The 23464-nt window shown below is 34.1% G+C and overlaps 1 protein-coding gene across 5 annotated transcripts in view; it reads left to right on the forward strand.

Annotated features, from left to right (window-relative positions):
* Positions 1-23464, forward strand: part of LOC116165960 (zinc finger protein basonuclin-2-like) — a 348284-nt gene that overhangs the window by 223302 nt on the left and 101518 nt on the right. For all 5 annotated transcript variants that reach the window (XM_031480744.1, XM_031480746.1, XM_031480747.1 and 2 more), the window contains one exon: positions 838-1083. In XM_031480744.1, coding sequence (XP_031336604.1) covers positions 838-1083 — 246 coding nt within the window. The remainder of the gene's footprint in view (positions 1-837; positions 1084-23464) is intronic.

Below are 23464 nucleotides of genomic sequence, written 5' to 3' on the forward strand. Positions count from 1 at the left end.
CGAGTAGATTATTTTGCCATTGTCTTTCATTTTTTGTATTAAAAACATTATTTCGTCGATGAGAAGAACTCCTTCATATATCAACCCTACATCTTAACTATACTGTAATACAATAAAATTGCAACCGTTATTATTAAGAAAAAGCAAATGTAAATACACAATTTACTGTTGCCATTACTTTTAAGATGTACACAATTTGAATGCAATGTTTTGTTCATGCATCCGTAAAGACGGGCGCATTTTACACCACCCCCTCTGATACGGAAGCTGTTTAGTCTAAACGCTTTTCCTTAAACAACACAAAATTGTTGGAGTAGGTATTTCATCATTACGTTATCTTGCCAATTGTAAATTAACATGGAGTAGTATGTTTCAATTATTCCCCGCGATCACTTTTCATTTCCCAAACCGCTTTATTTTTCCTAGTTTGTTTAGTATTTAGGATATCTCATTATTTTGATAACTTTTCTGCAGTTATAAATAAAAGGCATCGTTTGACAGACATGTTTCTTAGGTAATTAAACACCGTATATTTTTACACCCACTATCGAGCACGTGTTTTGAATGTGTCACTAAAATAATAATGATAATGTGTCGAGTGGTTCCATTAGAACGTTACAAAAATACTTTAGCGATACACAGTTAATTCTTAGCTAAACTTTTAAGTTCGTTAACACTCAATATTTATTTTTTGGAGTATGGTTTTGTTTAAATAAATGATTTCACTTGAGATTAAAATATTGTACGCATTGTACAGGGAATAATTGTTAGTAACAATTTTCTCACGGTTTACATACACAGAGTCATCATGTTCATCTACTTTTTGTTTTGTTTCAGTGGGCATCAGTAGCGTCCTGGTTTTTCCGCCCATCGGACACTTTACCATTAACCACTGTTGCAAACAGTGACCAACTCACCTCCACTTGTACAACATCGCGACCGGTAGTTCTTTCGAGTAGACCCGGTAGTTCACCGGCAAATTCCTCGGGGACGTCACCTCCAAGACCTTCATCAGCAGCTACATGCAGTGCAGTCGCTCGGGAGGATCGGGAACGGATTTTTCAACCTCCGACAATTTGCACGGTAAGTTTTCTCAATTTATATTAGAGTGGAAGATGTAGATTATGACTTAGAAGAGTAAGATACTCTCACATTGTGTAAATCCGTGTACGAGAACAAGTTGCGACTTTACCGCCCTTAGAAATTGGCTACTGCTATAGCAAGTGACATTTTTCAGTATCGTTATTCCATGAAACCATGGTCAAAACTAAAGTACTACAGTTATTTGAATCCCAACAACAATCATTTTCGGATTAGTCTGCGTTTTCAATCAATGGCGTTCGATAATAATTAGGTACCATAAGAAAACACCAGAGTCGCACATTTTCAGGGTTATTACTAATTCGTCATTATGTCATATTTACTTATTCAAAATTGCAATTCCAAATTTAACCCCAGTCATTTACTGTCCCTCAATCTTCATTTCAAGTTTCCCTAAAATCCATTGTCCCCATCAAGTACCTCTATAAGTTTCTTTCGAGTTCTCCTACATGTTCCCGCCTTTTTCATAAATAAGCCTCCCTCAAGTTTCTCCCCAAGTTCGCCTCATAAAATACATTGTTCTTCTTCACGTTGCTGTATATTTAAAGTTATGGGCAAAGAACTGATTTCCAAAGAATGTTCGAAGACTTTATATAGCTTTTGATACAGTAGTGCCATATTGAAAGTTCTGGTTGTTTCAATTATACAGACTATAATCTATTTAAAAAAACTAATTTTTGATTGATACATGCATTCTCAAATTGTATGGAAATAATTTTTTGAATATAGCCGTTTTCCTTGATCAAAAGTAATGTAGGAATGCAAGTACAATTTAGGGGTGGTCCGATAATAATTATTTAGTTGTTAATAATAATAATAATGTTTATTAGCTGAAATTTAAAAAAAAACTGTATTGTAATTGATTTCCGAAAAAGGAGTACTAAAATGAAGCAAAAAAATGTTAAGGAGTACTAAAATGAAGCAAAAAAATGTTTTTTTGGTGCACCGCAGATCGACCCGGAAAAAAAATTTTCTTATAGAATGTAGCCTGTAGAATCCATAATTTCAAACAGTTCCAAAATTGGGCTACTAGTTCAAAAGTTACAGCCCTTTGAATTTTCTTTCGAAATTGGTTTCTAGCCCATAACTTTTGATTGAGAAGTCCGATCGAAAAAGTACGAATTGTTTTGGATTCTACGCACCAAAATTAATAAGAAAAAGTGTTTTCCCGAGAAATTTTGGTGCAGTCGATTTTTGGTAAAAAAGGAAGGTTATACACTGCCTTTTTTTGAGCCCCGAAAAAAAAATTGTCTCAGATCGACCCGGAAAAAATTTTCTTATAGAATGTGGCCTGTAGAATCCATAATTTCAAACAGTTCCAAGATTGGGCTACTAGTTCAAAAGTTACAGCCCTTTGAATTTTCTTTCGAAATTGGTTTCTAGTCAGGGGCGGGCCAGGTGGAATTGCATAGGTTACGGGCCATTAAAGTATTAGTGTAGTAATGAAGGTGGCGGGGGGTTAGCTCTGCGGTGCACCACAAAAACATTTTTTGCTTCATTTTAAAGTACTCCTTTTTCGGAAATCAATTACAATACAGTTTTTTTTTTTAAATTGCAGCTGATAATTAAAAGTAACAAAATATACAAACCAAACGAGGCGCGTCGCCTATCATTGTATTTCATCACTTTCATGCTACGACAAAAAATGATAAATTCATTGTAAAACACTAACATCAACCCCAATTAGAGAAACGTGTTAATAACTTATTAATAGTGCAAGAAACTAAATACAGCACATACTTATAAATTTCCAACGGGCCATTGGCAGGTGTCAATCGCCACCCCCCCCCCCGGGCCAGTCCGCCCCTGTGTTTGATCTAAACGTAATCTACACTTATCACTCCTTAAAAATTGAATGTAGACGTTTTCCTTGATCAAAAGTAATGAAAGAATGCAGGTACAATTAAGCGGTGGTCCGGATCAAATAGTTATTTAGGTGACTGGAACATATCTACACTTGTCATCCCTCAAATATCGTTAAGAAAATTGTTACCTACACTCATAATTTGCATCAGGAAAATAATTTTTGAACGTAGTCGTTTTTTTGAACCAAACGTTAATGTATGTAAATATTCATTTGGCCATCTATCCCAAAAGTGTCTATGAAGACGCTGCAGCAGTTGCAATCTACTTATTAAATGTTAGGAACTGAACTCCACGGCTCCAGCTCCAACGTAAGAAGATGTCCCGGTGTCAAGTATAGGGGGCGAAAATTCAATAGGGCTTCTATCTGAGTTATAAATGTATAAAACTTCTCATAGCGCCTACAAAATTTGTTCCGCAATCGGAATGAATTATTGAACATCTTCTTCTACGTGCAATGAAACGCGTGAAAGAAGCTATAAATGTTTCACTAGTCAAGTCCGACGCTAGTTCTAAGCATAAATGCACCTTGTAGCAAAAGAAACGAAAAATGGATATACATATATGCCTTTTGGCACCTTTATTTTCCTAATGTAATTTGGAAGGGACCAGCATAGGAAAAAGGCTCGATTTCGGAAACCCATAACAAAGGAAGGTTGCCCATTGGAGGTTGTTTCGAGGACGTTTGACATTTTGATATTATTGAACGGATAGCACGTCTTGCTGACAAGATTCAGAAGTGTTGGATAAGAAAATGGAGCGTTTGGGCGCGTATTTGTCAATAAGTGAACCAATGAAATTGGGCCAATTAAATGTTGCGAATGAACTTTAGTCTCTAAGAAGAACCTTTTCACTGTCGTCTGAAAACCCATGAATTTCAATGTTAATCCCGCCATCAAACAATATATACCATGGAATCTGCATTGATTTAATTAATCCCAAATCTGTCTTAAATACTATCCATTTTTCGGATATTTCTTTCGGTCCCATTGTAGTCCTAAACTCCAAAGCTTTCAAGATCTTGGTGGGATTGGGGAAGGTCTTTTAATAAAATTGGATGATTTGTAGATCATTTTCTAAGTTCGCCGTTTTGAGTATATCTATTAACTGTTCGCATATTTTTCTTGCTTTGTTAATGGATGAACATTCATCAACATAAATAGCATTTTTTTAAAATTGTGAATTTGAATTTTGTGAGGAAAACCCGAAAAACTGTTAAAAATAGAATGTAATGACCGTATAGCAAATTTGAAGTCGATACACTTCGGTAATAAATCCTAAATTTAAGTACATTAAATATTTTAAATAAAATATCGGCTTCAAATTTGCTACGCGGTCATTACATTCTATTTTAAACAGTTTTTTTAAGCAACATTTCTTCGGATTTCCTAAAAAATTCAGTTAAAGAATAACATACAACAATTCAAAGTAGGGCTAGGACTTTGAAACCTTGCACGTTTTCTCAATTTTTCATTCTGAACAACGTTTCTTTTTGTAAAAGGTATAGGTAACAACGAAGGTAATAATTCTGGTAATAATGACAGCATATGCCATCCGTTAGTTAATGAAAAATGTTAAAAAAATTGCACCCCCTACTAAGTCATAAACGTTCAAAACTTTATTTGTATTAAGGGTGGTCTCAAATTATTCATCTACTTAGGTAGAACAAAAGAAAGGGGACAACAATTATTATAGCCTAGGTTCAAGTGTAAAATTCAATAGTAAATTTTATGCAATTTCCCTAGTCGTGTTTTTCCCCATCGCTTTTAATTTAACTTTAATTTTACCGTCACAGTGTTTCTGTGGAGAAATAAAATGGTAACGTTCACCAATGGGGTAGTGGTATCAATAATAAAAACCCTAAAGACAAGCTGAAAATGTCAACAAAACAAGAATGTACTTTATCCAATAAAGTGGCACTAGCATATTTATTAGTAATCAGAGTCAGCATATTGGAAATAAAGAATTCTATTAGAGTAACGTTTCCAGCCCTACTCCATACGTGCGTGTTTCGTAATGCGACAACCAGCAATTTCCCTTTAAAAGAAAATGCCAACCACTTTTGTGTCACCGTATCCACACGCGATCTGTTATGGTATAGGTACATAATAAACAAAAATAATCTGGCGAGTCAATTGTTTCACTTTCAAATTTAAAAAGCTTCAGGGTGGTGCGAAGGTATTTACTTCCTTTTGTAGCATAGATTAGTGTGACGATTACGTAAGCTTTTTTGTAGGAGCTCTGAATAGGACAGCTAATAATCGATTCGTGTCGCCATATTCTTAATTAAGTCCATTGTTGGGCCATCTTATCAGCGTGACAAAACTTTAATTTTCGCTATATTGATTACCTACTGTAGAAAATCTGGCAGTCTATCAAAGTATGCTTTTTAATTAATATCGTTAAGGCGTGAACATATTTGCTTGTCCTTTTTTGCTTTCCTTTTGTGGACGATACTTTATACAATGCCCAGAATAGAAGTGTCAAAATATCCGATATTTTTAAATGCCGTATTTTATACAAAGGACCCTTTTGAATAATACTTAACAAAAGACCCTCGAATTTTTCTAAATGACTTTCAAAATTATATTGACTGAGTGACATTATACATCTTTGTCACTCAAAAGGCGTGTTATAAGAGCCTATATATGAAATTCTCGGCATAGAATGACCGCAAACTTTTTCCTTCTATTTATTTTAGAAATTTATAAACGACGATACCTTCAAATCGTTTCTACTAATAATTACTTTTTTATTATTGATGGTGTGAATAAGGTGCTATTAGAATTACCCCTTAATCATACTGTGAGTGGTTGTTGTGGACCGTTCCCCATGTGGTTCTGATTCCGTCGATGTTATAAGTTTGGTTGCAAGGATTGCGAAATCTGCGAATTTTTTTAATTCATTATAACGAATCAAGTGCAGATTTCGAAGACAATAAACATGACCAAAACAGAATCTAACTGATTATAGACGACTCCACGACCGAGAGAAAACACCTAATCCTCGTAAAGGCTCAAGGTAAAACTTATGATTGGCTAAATACGTTAATTAGATCTCACATTTCATATAAGCATGAAAAGATGAAGTCGATTCCATCCACCTTTTTACTCGACTACATTCTGAATGAAATATTTGTATCATTTTGCATCATTTGCTACTATATCCCTCGTGTCCATATTAATTAGGAATATTTTGCCCACAGTGTTTGTGGTAGTAACTAGTAAAGATAACAGCTACCTACTAATTTATCGTATATGCAAATTTCTATCATAAGTTTATTAATACAAAGTACCTGGAGCAATTGCAGAGGTCAATAAGGTTTGGATTTTCATTATATAGGTATATAATATATAATGGGAAAAGCGAGGAATGGATGAAAGTATACTTTCCAACGATCAGTAAAGATCTAGCGAAAATAGAAAAATGTGAAGTATGGGAGGGCTCGCAAATATCAATAAAATTCAGATTCTCCTCCTATTTTTGCCTGATTGCGTATTCTTCCAAGAACTGTGATAAAATAAGCCGTTTGTGTGTCTTTAAAGTATTCACTAATTCAAATTCCAATAGAGAAACTGCCTATAGTTTTGTAAAATTCTTATAGAAGTTGTTAGGGTATGCTTCAGAAGTTACAGTTTGAGTCTTTCATTATTAAATTGTGCAAAGAGAAGTTGCTGAAGTTAATTATAAAAATAAGAAAACCACAAAATTTGTAGAAACTGCGCTAATAAGATGTTGAGGTCAGATAACAGGTTTTTTGTTCTATTAAAACTTTTGCGATATTTAGACAAGCAAAGTTTGTAAAACCGCAGAACTACGTCCGTATTATATTTACTTTGAAACGATGAAAACCGATGTGATATTTTCCTAACTGAAGTTGCCATCATTTGAACGCTGCACTTCTGTTCATAAAGCAGGTTTTCCAACTCAATAAATAGATTCGAAATTACGTGCGGGAATAATAACGTTTGCGTTAAGTGTAAACGTTCCATTTCCTTTGATATAAAGGTGGATAAGATGTTAAACTGCTTTTTGCCAAATCATCAAAAGGTCTGAGGCAACTAAGATCTGCCCTAATCAAGAAGATGACTAGTCACATCCTTTATCAAACGTTGTCACTGACGTATTTGACGCCTTTTCAACCTGTAAAAGGCCGCCTGTCGCTTATACTGTCAAATTACTAAAATTAATACCGGCCTTTACAAAAAAATACATTTATTTTTTGAGCATCAATAGTAAATGGAATGTTTTTCTTTAATTATTACGGAAAATTATAGAGTAAAAGCGCTGTAAATGCATTTGCTTCATCGAGCATCCCATTGTTAACATTTGATACATCAGCGCACGCTTGTAACATCAAAACAACTACGCCGTAGTCTGCACAAAAAAGTACAATTTCTAATTCACCATTAAACTTGACAACAATATTCACATCACGCGATGCGATTAAAAGAAAACGTGAGAACAAAAGTGTGATGAATCGTTACGTACACCACGACGCTGTAATTATCAAAATTGGAATTTTCTTAACTGGTTATCCGCGAAAAATGACACAATAATCCAAACAGCACCAAATCTCAGCAAGACAAAATGTATAAGTATCTTCACCTTTATACTTGAATAAATGAATTTTAATTAACATTTAACCGCAATTCATATACAATATCTCCTCGCTTTATTGTTGTTAGTAAATAAAGTCTAATTAAAGTTACATAATAACCATTACATCTCAGTGTCGGACAAATACACCAAAAAAATAAAGATGAGAGAGCCCAGAGAGAAAGAAAACAATGTTATGCATAAACATTTCTATTGTATATTATGGCGTTTGCAAGCAATATCTATGCTAATTAAAAATAAGAACACTCATGTAATGCAAATCAGCACCGTTCTTTTTTTGCCAAATTCCAATACTACCATTTTCTTCCCCTTTACTATCTTATTCTTATTCTCATTTATTCCGTATGAAAGGTAGGCTCATTTACCTACTAGTGTGAGATGCAAACTATTCTAAGTAGATTCCCATAAAGATAGTCAATATTATTTATTTTAATTTGATGCCCTTTTCTTTAATCACGACTGATTTTATTATCGAGTTAATTAAAAACATATAAATACCCATAGTATGCTTTGGACTAAGAAATTTCATCATAGCAAACTTTTCATTTAACATGTGATAACAAAAATCTAAAACTTCTTTTTTCGTTGATGATGCACTCTGATATTTTGCGTACCGAGCGATACATGCACCGTCGTCCTACCGTGCCGATCTGTTTACATGTTTATATTCTGTACGCGGGTTTTCCGTTATCAATATCGAGCGTAAGAAGTCGCGGGGAAAAATCGAGTATCTAATTCAGACTAATGCTGACGATAGAAAATCAATTTTTTCATGATTTTATTTTTCAAATAGGCCATTCTTATGTGCTTTTTCATAACCGAATCAAATACGGACCCCATAAAACACTTAGTAACAAATGACGATACGAAAGACATAACGTGGACACGTGCATTTTCATAGGAAACAGTTTTCCAATTGCCACGTAAAAACTAATGTGGACACAAGCCATTGAAACACGAAATATTACTATAATTTTGCGTAATTTGGAAAACATTTCCAAAATCCATTTTTAATACATTTACAAAATGTGCTACACAATTCTAAAACCTATGCAAACTTTCCTACACATTTCTGAAATATTTCTCTCATATTCCCATCGCCTCTAAAATTTTTCATAATTCTCCAAAATATCGTTTTATACGTTTCTGAAACATTTCCAAAATTCTTTCGGAATTTTCTATTTCTTTGTTTTTCCTTAATAAAAATTTCTCTGAATCTCCAGTCTATTCTAAGTTCTTCGTTTTTAAATTTCCTTAATCTTTTTTTCTTCGCATGCTTTGTACGGCTCTTTAGCCTCTTTCGAAGATCAAACTTTTTGAATTCTTCATATTCTACAATAGGGTCTCGAATTTCTACGTTAAAATTCTTCATTTTTTTACGACTGTTTGCAGTATTCTGTTCTCTCAAATTAAAATAGCGAATCAGTTTGTAAAATATCCTGCTTCAATTCTTGAGGGTTGGTATTCAAATTTAGTAGATAATTTTGAAAACAAAAACGGTCGTAGAATTGCTTGAAGATTCCGGTAAGTTACCAGTTAACTTAATAATTGCTAACATAAAAGTCGTATGCAAAGATTTTGTTCTTAAAAAAATTCAGAACATTGTCAAATTTTCCATTTTTTCCATTTTTTGTTGTACTTAGGACAACACAGGGATGCCACACTTACTCAACTACATTCAAGGGAATACATCTCCTCTTACACTCAATTACAATTATTAATTTAAATTAAATCCAGGAATTTTGTATTTTTAGCTCCTTAACGTTTCAGGTTATTTTAAGCAAATTTTAAAGAATAATTTACTAATATAATTATAATAATAAACCCCTAAAGCGGATCTAAACGGACAGACGGACGCCATCGATTCCCCTATAAAGCTTTGCTCTGCCGCTTAATAATTTGAAGAATATTTTTTTCTGTCTATGTATGTACTGTACGTATGTACGTACGTTGTCAATTTTCCGAGATAATGGCTCGACGGATTTTGTTCAAATTGGATATGTATATTAGGCATACGGAAGCGAAAAATAACGGACCGGATTTTTGTAAAAAAGTTTTAGCGCCGCAATGGCATCAACATTTTTTTCACGTAGTAACGCAAGATTTTTATTAAATTATTCGCAAGACTTCCTTCTTCCGTGTACTTATTTTGATTTTGTTAAAAGGGGTTGTAACTTTTGTAATACACCAATTGTTTTTAATTATTTGATCGTTCACGTTTAAATGATCTATATGCAACCCTTCAAGTATATACCAAAATATTACCCAATACCGATTTCAAATTACATCATTTTTTAGAAAGGGGAGGGAGTTGCACACTCTAAATTGTACGTCAACGATGTATTTCAAAATTTGCTTTATTTGCTTACGATGTTTCGGTGAGTGTTTGAAACTACTGCGATTTATCTAATCTGTCAGCTTCTTCATATTCTTCAGATTCCTTGTGTTATTTAAATTCCTCGAATCCTTTTAAAATTTTTCGCATTGTTCAGTTTCCTTCCTGCTATTGTTTTTACTATCATCACGTATTCAGTTAGTTTTATCGAAAATCGCCCTTTTTAAAATCTTTACTTTTGTAAAGGTAAAGGTGATTAATATAAACGGAATATTTTCTACATATACTTGTTTACCGTAGCGGAAATACATATAAATCTCTCATTGAAAGGGTGAACTGTAAGTGGGTGGTATGCTATCCGGTAATATACTTATGTCACAAAAATTAATTACAACCGATCAATTCAAAATTTTCGATATCAAAATATTCTAAGAAATATATTAGTGTCGCTTTGAAATGCCATTAAGTATAAAAAATTGTGGTTTTAAATGGAATGCTGTCATAGTTGTGATATATCCTAAAGGCCATTGTTCGACAATATGACAAATGAACCGCTTCTATATAGATTACGGATTTGGATGTCATATTGGATTTCATTTGTAATGGTAATAGCGTATGACATGAATGAATGTAAGCTTGAACTCCGTTTCGGTTCTCGGATAAAACGTTTGCTTAGATACCACGGGTAAAAAAACAGGTTAATATTTTCCATATTTACGTTACGAGAAGTTGCAATTTGTTGTCTATAGCGAGGTGTGAAATATCCAAGTGCAATTTCGCGCTCCTTCTCGTTCCAACGCAACCTGGATCTATTTTCACAGCTTCCGTTTGTTTACAGACACGTTCAAGCCGATTAAACAAATACACAAATACCTACCGCCTCTGCCTTCGTCTTTATATACTTCTCTTTTCCCAAGTGTTCACATTGTAAAGCACGATTTCCGTTATGCGGGCTTTATTTGAAATTGCGACGTTGGGAAAGAGCTCTATTGAATTAATTTTTAATTATTAACGTCCTAAATATTGCAGTCTTCATTGAATATCCGAATCTGTCATCAACGGATGGCCTTGCATCCAAAAAGATCCCTGACCTGAAAAATGGAGAAAGTTTGCGTGATCGGCAGGCGAGCTTAACGGCTTTAAATGAATCCCCGAACGATTAATTTACCCTCTTCAGAGTTCAATGTACCAAGGCAAATTTTCGTTGCACCTATTTTCGAAAAATCCTCTTCCGAAGGATCACGGCCAACTTCACGAAAACACCAGAAAGTATTCATAATTAAATTTCCCAACCATCAAAATGCAGTTCCATTGTACCTTTGCCGTCTTCAGACAACCCGGTTACGAAAGAGCGCACCAAAAAAATTTTGAAGTGGCGCGAGCATGTGTTTTGTGCCCCAGTTTACCCCCACAATACTCGCGCTTCCCAATAACGAAACCAAGAAAATTAAAAAAAAAACTGCTTGGCACTACTAAAGGCAAACGCATTCAGAATACGCTTATTCTGATATCCATAAGAGGCGGTACTTGGTAGAAATAAAAACAAGTTAAAAAGTAATCGTAAACGATTTACATAAAGCGCATTTCCACTTGCATTCATTTCCCATTTGTAAGATACAACTTCTGTTAAAATCGTAAAAATCCGGCCACAAATATAAAAGATAGCGTTGCACATGGGCAATCCATTGTTGACGTGCTACTTCAATTTCAGTATATGAGAAGAATTTCATTTCAATGCTTTTCTAAATAAGAAAGTTAGAACTGCGCATGCGCAAACCTAAATTTTAAAACTAATTTACTATAACTAACTAATAAACTAAGATTTTCCTTTGTTCCAAGCGCCTAAGTATCAAATTTCACTTAAATAGTTCCATAGATAAAAAAAGTTGGCACGGCGCATGCGCAAAATAAAATTTTGAAACTGGCGCTAGATTTTCCTTTATTCCAAGTGCCTATGTATCAAATTTCGTTTAAATTCTTCCATAAATAAAAAAGTTGGCACTGCGCATGCGCAAAACCAAATTTTGAAATTGGCGTTTGATTTTCCTTTATCCCAAGTGCCTATGGATAAATTTCGTTTAAATTCTTCCATAAATAAAAAAGTTGGCACTGCGCATGCGTAAAACCAAATTTTGAAATTGGCGTTTGATTTTCCTTTATTCGAAGTGCTTATGTATCAAATTTCGTTTAAATTCTTCCATAAATAAAAAAGTTGGCACTGCGCATGCGCAAAACCAAATTTTAAAATTGGCGTTTGATTTTCCTTTATTCGAAGTGCCTATGTATCAAATTTCGTTTAAATTCTTCCATAAATAAAAAAGTTGGCACTGCGCATGCGCAAAACCAAATTTTGAAATTGGCGTTTGATTTCCCTTTATCCCAAGTGCCTATGTATCAAATTTCGTTTAAATTCTTCCATAAATAAAAAAGTTGGCACTGCGCATGCGCAAAACCAAATTTTGAAATTGGCGTTTGATTTTCATTTATTCCAAGTGCCTATGTATCAAATTTCATTCAAATACTTTTATAAGTAAAAAAGTTTGCAATTCGGTTTATAAATGGTGGAGATGCGAAAAGGGCACTGTGAATTTTGAATCGATTCGATCCAACTTTTGGCATTGCGTATTATATGGCTAAATCTATGCCCATATTGAATTTCATGCAATTCAGTTCATAACTAACGGAAATGTAAAAGCGATCGAACATTTCTAAACAAAGTTATCGTTCACACGGACAGATAGATGGACAGACAGACAAAGGAACAGACGGACAGACCAACAGGCAGATGACAGATAGCAATGCAAAATTATAAACGATCTCTAGGATCGTTAATAAACGGCAAAAATGTAAAATTATGGAACATGTAAAAAACGGTTTTTTGTTTTTTTTACAATAACTTTTTTTGTAAGCGGTACAGAAAAAAATTCCTTCCTTGGTACAAGACTCGACACCATAACGAACCAAATAGCGAAAAAAGTAGAACAATAGCTCTTAAGATAAAAAACTAGTAGCGTCGCAAAGTTAGCGGACGGACGGACGGACGGACGGACGGACGGACGGACGGACGGACGGACGGACAAAGTGGCCACAATAGCGCATTTTTTTTTAATTTTTGTGGAAATGCGCTAAAAAGTCTACCCAATATGGTGAAGCATGCTTATCGCAATTGAATTTTTTCCCAAAGAAATTGAGCCATACACAAAAATTTTCATGATGTCGAACAGAATCGGAATCAAAAATAGAGACTAGCACAACTAGAAGTTTTAATTCTAAAAATAGCGCCTCAGGAAATAATCCCTAGAACAACTTCTGTCTCTTTAAGAAGGGAGACCCAAACAACATAGACAATTTTAGACCAATTGCTATAGTCCCAATGTTTTCCAAACTTTTTGAAATTATTTTAAACAAAAGATTATATAACTATCTAGAGCGTAATAAATTATTAAATCGTGGTCAGTATGGGTTTCGAAAAAATCATTCCACAACAGAAGCTGTGGGCCAAATTATATCTCTAGTAGTAAAATCCTGGGAGAACGGGGAACATTCTTCATTAATACTCTGCGATTTGTCCAAAGCTTTTGACTGCGTTTCGTTTGATATTATGTTAGATAAGCTTCAATTATATGGGATTAGGGGACTAACGGGATCGTTAATGTCAACCTACCTTAATAATCGCAAGCAATGCGTTTTGATTGACGGTATATATTCTAAGTTAATTAATACTAAGCATGGAGTCCCTCAAGGGTCCATATTAGGTCCTTTACTGTTCATTATATACATTAATGACTTTTTCGAATATATACATCCTAATCACGCTGTTGCATATGCTGACGATACTGCATTACTGATTTCGGACCAAAATATCGAAACTCTAGCCCTTAAAAGTCATAATTTAATACAATTAGGAACAACTTAAAATTAAATGAAGATAAAACTCACATAATTACCCTCTCCACAAACAATAAGGTTGCAACCGGCAGGTGTGTTAAAGTTTTAGGCATATATATTGATGAAAAACTCACTTGGAGCAATCACATTGATTTAGTTTTATCTAAGTTATCCAAATCATTATTTATTTTAAGGAATTTAAAACGATCACTTTGTATAGCCACCCTAAGATCGTGCTATTTTCTTTAGTTCATTCACATTTACAATATGGTGTAATTTTGTGGGGTAACTCTTCCAAAGCGAGCAAGGCGTTTTTATTGCAAAAAAAATAATCCGTATAATCGTAAATGCTGACTATCGTGCTCACTGCCGACCTATTTTTAAACAATTAAATATTATGCCTCTTCAATCTATTTTCATATATTACACCATATTGGAAATTCATAAAAACAAAAATAAATTTGAAACCAATGACTTCTCTCACAACTATTCTACACGAGGAGCAAAAAAAATAAAAACGCCCTATTATAAACTAAGTAGGTCTAAAAATAACAGTCTTAGGGTCGACTTATACAATATCGTTCCTGATTGTATCAAACCTTACAATTTTTATAAATTTAAAAGAGTCGTTAAGGGGCACTTATTAAGTCATTCTTTTTATAACGTTAGTGAATATTTACATACGCCTTGGAGATCTATTCAATAATTTTAATGATATTTACTTATTTCATTGTTTGTTTACTTGAATTTTTTGTACCTGTGTAGTAGTATTCTCTTTAGTCATTTTTACCTTTACTTGTTTATATTTTATCTCTGTTTTGTCTCTTTTTAACTAAAATTTTAAATTGTTTATAATCTATATTCTGTTTTAGCCACATGGTCTGTCTAGCTTTTATTTATTTGAAATTTTAAACTGTTTTTATTATTCCTTTTATATATATATATATATGCATTGTACTAATTTAATATTTACCATATTTTCTGACGTGTCAAAACCTATTTTTGGTATACGGACAAATAAAGATTGAATTGAATTGATTGAAAAAAATTCCCCTAATAGTAATTCAAAACCGCAGATAACTTTTTTTTGAAAGGTTTTATCAAAAAACCGTTTCACAGTATGTAAATACGCAATGTACTCACTAAAAGAATCCACATTAAATTTCTTCGAGATCAAAATATCTTTTGCACCCCCTCCCCCTTTTAAGGGTAGTACAAAATCGTTAACTTGAAACATGATCAATTTTTCCCAGACAGCTACTTGTTTGTCTTTTTGTCGATACATGATTTATTATCATTGCAGTTGAATATTGAGTTTCAAACGATCTTCAGAAAATACACACTCATATCCAAGACGGCACATTTTGTTTGCAGTGTTGTCCAGGAGTTTATGTAGACGATCTAGCTAAAGGATACATGACTTGGTGGAGTGGATGCTTTAATTAAAAAAAAAGTTAGCCAACAGAGAAAAAATTTAAGAGAGAAGGAACGCTGGTGAGTGTGGCGCTGAAATCCTGTACGTAGGGGAAATTAATAGAAAGATTTTTTCGATAAGGTTTGCGTCTAGGTTTGCGTATTTGCACAGAATTACTTCCTAAAAATCTTTTTCTTCTTATAAATAATAAATTTAAACCCTTTTGCTTTTCTGACTTTTCCAATCTTTTTCTAGTAGTTTAATAAACCACTGAAGTTGTTAATTAACATAAAAATTATTGTAAGATGTAGTTACAAAAAAAAAGAAAATTAGGCTTTTATTTTAATAGGTCAATTTAATTTATTTTATATTTTATAATTGGTAAAATGCTCTGTCTTGAGCAAACAAGAAATCATTATTAATTATGTACCAAATCCATTATCGAAAAGACCATGGGGTTGTTTTGGCACAACTTTTAAAAGATTATGCTTTAAGTAATATTTTGGCAGGTGTCTCATTTCCTAGCTAACACTCACCTGTTGAAGGGCAGAAGGCTTAGCATCGATACAGTTCTGATCCATTTTGGTTCGAAAAGAGTGGAGAAAATGAACAGTATAGATGTAATTAAATTAAACGTGAATAAACGAGAAACGTATAAAGATATTTTAAATTTACGGATGAAGGGGTAGGTTAAGCTTTTAAACGTTAACGAGTAAATAATTTGGAACACGCAATGATACGCTTATTGCAAGGTAATTATTATAATTAACTATCGTACTTATTACAATCATTATCACTAAACACACCTGACAGCCAAGTTTGTTTCACATGACATTTCTTCCATATCTTGGGCCGACAATCTGAATTGGGTGGAAGTTCCCCTGAAACTGTTACATTTGTTTTAAGTGGTTACCAATTTTTTTTATAAAATGTAAATGTTTATTTACCGAATGTTATGACAAGCGGAGCAGTTCAAAGAGATTTCAATATTTGATTTTTGGTTTTGTGCTCCGTAATGAAGTCTGAAGGTAATTACGAAACCCAGATGTTAATTTGAAATTAAGACTTGATGTCTTCAATCAGTCGAAGTTAAAAATATTTATGTGCGCCTAAATTTAGAAAACAAGCAGAGATTTTGACCCATTCTGCTACATAGCATAAAGTTATAATTATTTTCGCATAAAACTCGCGTAAATTCAGGAATATTAAAGACGTTTTGTTTTTGCCGGTATACCAACTTGTCAGGCCTGAAATTTCATGACTAGTTCTTTTAGAGGGCGTAACATTACCTACCACAAATCAAAAATGTAGTGGCAACTTTTATAACCAGTTTCGCTTTTTATCTGGACCGTATTTACGCGTTTCTTTGCGCTGGATCCATTATTAATTTTAAGGAGCGAAGATTGAGCTATTCCGTCGAATTTTACTGAAATTGCGGATCGCGGAGCTGTGCAAACTCGAAATATAAATTAGAGAAATTGCAGATGGAGCGAGTGTTACCGTTAGGGATAAAATACGACTCTGTATAAGTCCATCGAATGTGCTTTAGGACACCCATTTCATTCCGTAGTGTCATTGGAATACCTATGGTTTACTACTATCTTATGTATTTATAGCTTGTTGTTCGAACTGCGGTTTCAAACAAAGGGTATATTCTTTAAGGTGAAGCTTGTTAACGTATTCCCGTATGCGCAATATTTCATTATAAATAACATTGTTTATATTTCTTTATAGTCAGGTTGGTTCATTTAGATGTTCGTGTAATAACGAATCGACACAACAATAAGCAATATGCTGTCTGGAAAATGATTGGTTTTTCTTTGAACAGATTATTTGCTTCTCACTCAGAATACGCCTGATATATTATATGCTATATATACCCAACGTTTGGCAACTGCATATTTGAGAGACTCACGTTAATTAATCTATTCCTCTATCACCCAGAAATCACGCTTTTCAAATTTAAAATATGTGATCCCAAACAACTGGTAGGAACAAGCATAAACAGTTTCTCTACATGTGCATTAGAGAAATATTTTTGGGGATCTTTCTTTTATCGCACGAGAACCTGCTTTACCTATATTTCTGACAGTCTTTGCAGGCATGGTATTATATGAAGAACTTCGGGTTAAGTTCGCGTCTAAGCAATTTATCTCTCACTATTTCATTAAGCGGCAGAGCAACGCGATGATGCAAGCTTTATAGGGGGGTCTATTCTATATACCGCCTATTGAAAATGGGCCAAATTCAATGATCCCGTAGGGCTACACCGAAGTGCGCTGTTTTTTAGATCCGCTTTAGGGGTTTCTTTCCGAGAACTTCTGGAAATGCCTGGAATTAATACCATCTACAAACATCTCTCATCAAGTATTCGAAAATCATAAGTGGATGCGATCCACCCACGATCCAATTTGCCCAGTAAACCAGATTTGACCCACAGGATCTACTTGATCCGCCTACCCGAATTGATCCGCGGACTAGAAACCATCCGTGGACCTAACTTGACCTTTAACTTGAATCGTGAAGCTATCACAAAATTGTTTGCTACTTTAATGTGCATAACGCACAAATATGGTTGTACGTACAGGGTGCTCCATATAAGTGAGGTATCAGACACAATTTTGTTATTTTAAATGAAACACTTTTATAACCGTTTATTAACTAGCGACAAAGCTCGTTCATGATTTTGGATTCTGTCCGTCCGTCCGGCTGTGTACAAGATAACTCGCGAATGGTTTTAAATTTTCCAATTCCGTTTTCAGTAATAGGTATATAATGGTCAAGGGACTAACTGATTAAATTTTGGTCAATACTCGTCAACCGGAAGTGACCTTGTCGCTCGTTGTCTATATTGGTTCAGCGTGTTTTAAGGAATACTGGAGTAGATTTATTATAAATTAAAATATTTAAACATTTCTCTAAAAAAAACCAAAGGTATCTCGACTGAATCCCACTACGTTTACCTAACAAAGGCCAAAGGGAGCTATCTGTGAAAACTATTTAATGAAATTGTGTGTAAGTACATAACAGAGGCGATGAACTTTCAAAGTTATTTTTAATGAAATTCCGGGTACATGAATGATATTAGCGTTTTTTAAGGGATGATAGATGTAGATGTTTTTTGTCGCCAACTATAGAAGTTATTCACCAACCATTACTTATTTCCATGGTACACTATATCAAATTTAGCTGATGATTTATATGTTATTATACAGTTTGCATTCAGCGAGAAACATGGAAATATATTGAACCGATTCTTTGTGGGATTTCAGATCTAAAGAAACGGTGTTTGTTTTTTAATGGAATATATCTTGGCACTGTTCAAGTAGATGTTGGGTCGTGATATGTGTCTGACGTGGTGTTCCTGCAAGAAGGTGTTCATGGTTTAGAATTTCTCTTACTGACTTGAAAGTTAAAAGACGTGCCTGTAACCAATGGTTTTAACATGTGTAATTTATTTATTTTTTTTTATTTATTTATTATCCTTCTCTTGTTCTGGGCCCTCAACAGGCTTGCGCCCAATTACAGAGTGACCCGCATAATGCTTTTTAGAGGTGCCCCTCTAATAGTCTTTGCGCAGAATTCCATTGTTCTTGCCATTTACATAGAACTTTGCTCAATATGTAGTCTATACAATCGCTTGGAGTAATGTGCTACACATTGCAGTTCATCTGAGGTTAACGATTTGATATATTCTGAAAAGTCTAGTGGAGTTTCCATATGGTCTGCACTGGACTCTCACGTGTCCATTCTAAAGTGTATTTTTTTCCATGTATCCCGTTCAGATTGTAGGATCAATCGTCGGGCACGCGCTTTTAGTTGTTTAAATTTTATGTTGTCTTTAGATGGGCTATTTGAACAGTTACAAAGCGCTCTTTTCCGTTCTTTAATTGCGATTGCATTTCTTTATTCCAGAAATATGGCGTTTCCTTGTTGACTGGCTAGTTTTGGGGATCGAAACTGTCCGTTAGATATCGTTTCCACAAGTAAACCGTTTCTAATTTTCTTTGTGGATTTGAGACTGGAACAAATTCCAAATAGCGTTTTATTTATATACAGTGAGTTTTTTTTTAAATGCGTACATAGGAGTTTGCATGCAATGTAATTTCCCTATGTACAGCAACTCATAGTCGTTATGATGAAGAGCACTCGGTAAGATTTTTTTAAATAAGCCATGCCAGGTCATAGCAACTTTAGGATACATTTTTCTTTTACGAAAACTTGACTTCACATGGCACGCGCTGACATCACAATTCATTGTGAACCAACCTTCAATTATTTGTAGGTCATGTGCACCTGGTATTCTACTAATTTGATCTATTCAATACATAAATGAAGAAAATAAGAAAATAAATAACGCAAACAATTACAATAAATGTTCGAAGTCTTGACATTCTAAGCAATAACCTAACCGATTACGTAATTAACTTGGACGTAGGTATTTTTAAAAATGTGACAGCTGTCAATTGTATCTACTACTCATTTGAACTACTCAATAGATTGATGTGTTTTTTTTAAATCGAACATAGGGAAATTACATTGCATACAAACTCCTATGTTCACATTTAAAAAAAATTCACTGTATATATATAAAAAAAAAGGAAACTTTAATGAGAAATTTTCTCCGTCAATTCTAGTTACATGGAGGAACCGAAGAAGGTTCTCCACCTTTTCCAACCTATAGATAAACTGTTTAAGTGAGTCCCCGATCACTGTTGAGTCATTAGCCATATAGTCTTAGCGTGTGTCTTGGTGGAATCAATACGAGGAAAGGAACCAACCATCCCGTTTATTATAAATTAGAACATCTTAAGCTAAACAATTCCTATCGAAACACCCCTAAAATTATCTGGATTGTATCTCGCTACGTTTACCCAACGAAGGTGATAACTTTACTTTATCTTTTTGAAATTACGGATAGGTACATGAAAGATCATTTTTTGAGAGATTATGGTGGTGTAAATTTATTGCAAATTAGTATTTTTCAAAAATCCTACCGAAACACCCCTAAAATTGTCTTGTTCGTATCCTTTACGTTTACCTAAGAAAGACGACTATCGTCTTTAAAGGTGCTAAAAGTGTAGATTTATTATAAATTAGAACATTTAAACAATTTCTACCTACACACCTTTAAAATTGCATCGCTCCTATCTTCTACGCTTACCCAAGAAAGAAAATTATTTTCAATGCAATTTTGCGCACATGAAATAATTTCTTGCTGTTTTGTAAGGGATGATGAGTGCAGATTTATGAAAATTAGAATCTTACCAAACACCCCTGAACTTGTTTCGTTTGTAACCGCTACGTTTAGGTACTTAAGAAGACTAACTTTGAAAATTATTTTCAATGAAATTGTGCATACACGAAATAACTTTCTTACCGTTTTTTAAGGGATGATACGTGTAGATTTAAGTAAAATCTAAATACCCCTAAAATTGCTTCCTTCCTACCTTCTACGTTTACCTAAAAAAGTTATTGATATTGAAATTGTGGATAAATAACAGATATCAAATTTTTTAAGGGATGATAAACGTTGATTTTTTATTATAAAGTAAAAAATTTAAACAACTACCTAATAACCCATGACATTATCTCGTGCGTACCCTCTATTGCTATGTCTAGCACAGATACCACCCGCACACCTGCCCATGCGCGTTCTGCTCAGAAGCTTCTCAGCTCTTCCTTTTATATCTTAAGAATATTTGGTTCCAATCGGTTCAGCCGTTTAGCCGAAAATGAGAGTACAGTCACACCCACAGACCGAACGAAATGATCTAGATTTTGTTTGAATTCGGATTGCGAATTTGTAATTTTTTGTATTACGAGGATATTGGTCATTTTACGACAATCCTAGCTGGCAGGTTCGTGCGGTGCGGTTGTGAAAGATTACTATGAGCTTCAGTTAAAGATGGTCATGGTTGAATAGCCAGGGGAGGTTGTAGAATAGTAAGGTACCATTCTCCAATGTCTCCTCTGTTACTGGATTAGAAAACTGAACATTCAAATCTTTTTACCTACAAGTTCTGCTCGTTTAGTTAATCTGTTCCTGGTCTAGAAGTCAAGAACCAGACGAGCTCACGAACTCTTCACTCTATTTCTACGGATCTAATGATCAGAGTTGTTGAATATGAGCCGGATCAATAGTCAAGTTACTCTAATTTCGCGTACATAGTCCAAAAAATCGTTTACTTTTACGAAAGAGTTCAATCGTTTGCGGTGTACACTTCTTTTAGCGAGTATACCGACTCGATTTTACTATTGCAATCATTTCTTTTGCCGGTTGGAAAATAAGTACGTAACGACGAAGAAAAATTACACGTTTTCGTTACCGTGAGATTAAAAACGCAAGTCTTAATAACTTAATAGAGACTTTCCGCCATGATGATGCCTGTTTCATTTTGTATCCGGCATACAATATTTTAATATACCTAGAATACTATTTCACGCCACAAAGAAATCTGATTTATATGGGTATATTATATTGATGTTGTTTTAATGGCGGCATTGTGACTTTTCTTTTAATATACGGAACTAATTACAGATTTCGCAATCAATACAAAAAAAGTTGTTTTTCTATTCATAATTGTCGGCGAAAACAACAATTTTAGGGGAAAAGTGACGTAATTCTGTGAACACTAATTACACGTGATAATCATTAGAATCGTGTTCACCACTGTTATTAATTAAATATAATTTGAAATAACATGGTGAATAATAAGTAGTCACTGCGCAATGTAATTTTTCTTAATGATTTTTGGGTTAACGATGCTAAAATTCATCTGTAAAGATTGTATCTTTCGTGTATTTTGCGTTAGGATTGCATCTTGTGAATTAATGCAGACAGTTATAATTGAGGAACGATTTCTATTATTAAAGTTATAATTTTTGCAATCGTAGTTTCTATTTGTTGTAGACGAAAATAGAGCGAAAAATAGCAATTTACAGTTACGCGGATTGCGATTAGGTTCGAATTTAAATGGATTACTTTGTTACAGTTTAGTCGTACGTTCACACCAAAATTCCATTATCCTTAATAGTCGGCATGTGCTCTAGAGATACTATGGCGAAGTACTTTGACAATAGATCCGACCACAATCCATCTTACGAATAGATCAATCAAATTCCAGCGAAACTGTCTGATTTGCATGTCGACAAGGAACATATTTATAAACGGCTCGAAGACAAGTTGTGACCCTCTTAGGAAACGTTTCATTTTGCTGTCCAATATAATGGAGTAAATCTCTTTAAGTCAATGTACAAACATAAATTGAAATAATTCGTTTATACATTTACGTGGTTCTATAGGTCATTAGAGTAAAATAAGAAACATTGCTATGCATTTTTGTGCTATTCTTCTCTTGATAGAGAATGATCGACGCAACCCCAAACCTTACGGGGAAAATGATTTTAAGAGAGAAGCTGTGCAAATTGCAAACATGAAACACCCATGAAAAATCTCACGTTTGTTAAATCGTTAAGGTCCGTCCCTATATCCATTATTAACGAGCTCCTAGCGAGTGCATAAATTTGCGCTGTCTGTCCGTCTGTCCATTAGCAGGATATCTCAAAAGCATTACGATGAAATTTTACAGGTGGATTCTTTAGTTATGAAATTTGTAGGTCGGAGCTCGGGAATTGGCAATGTAGGCCGAAAAATTAGGAAGGCCCTTTTGAGATCTCCGTTAGTTATGTACAAATTGCATGAAATTCAGAATGAGCATAGCTTTAGCCATATAATACACAATGCCATACCCAGGAGCTCGTTACTTATATTTGTTTTAATTTATTTTGACACCTAAGATTTCTGGCATTTTTTTGACCAGCAGATTTTGATCCTCTTGATTGTCTTTCGCAACTTTAAAAAAACAAAATATTTGAAATAGAGGTTAATCATTTATACTAATAAAATTTAAGATCACAACTGAGGCCCGATTGTGCACAATGTTAGTTTAAAGTTCAAGTTCAAAATAACAGGAGCCAGAAATCCCTAAGGGTCACAACTCCGTACCACGGTGTATAGTACTTGGTGCTAGGTATATTTGTGATGTGAATACCACGAAATCCGACTTGGGATTCCATTGCAAACCTAAAAGTTTAAAGTTGAAGCTATCAAAATTAATGGGATTGGTAATGCAATCATGTTCAGGGATGTTTTCTATTAGTGTTTGAGAATTTGTTGCCCATTTGACTAACTGAAAACCACCCCTACGGAATACGACGATTTGACACCAAACGATACACGT

Source organism: Photinus pyralis, unplaced genomic scaffold, assembly GCF_008802855.1.
Source record: "Photinus pyralis isolate 1611_PpyrPB1 unplaced genomic scaffold, Ppyr1.3 Ppyr1.4_LG3a, whole genome shotgun sequence".
In the NCBI taxonomy this organism is placed as follows: Eukaryota; Metazoa; Arthropoda; class Insecta; order Coleoptera; family Lampyridae; genus Photinus; species Photinus pyralis.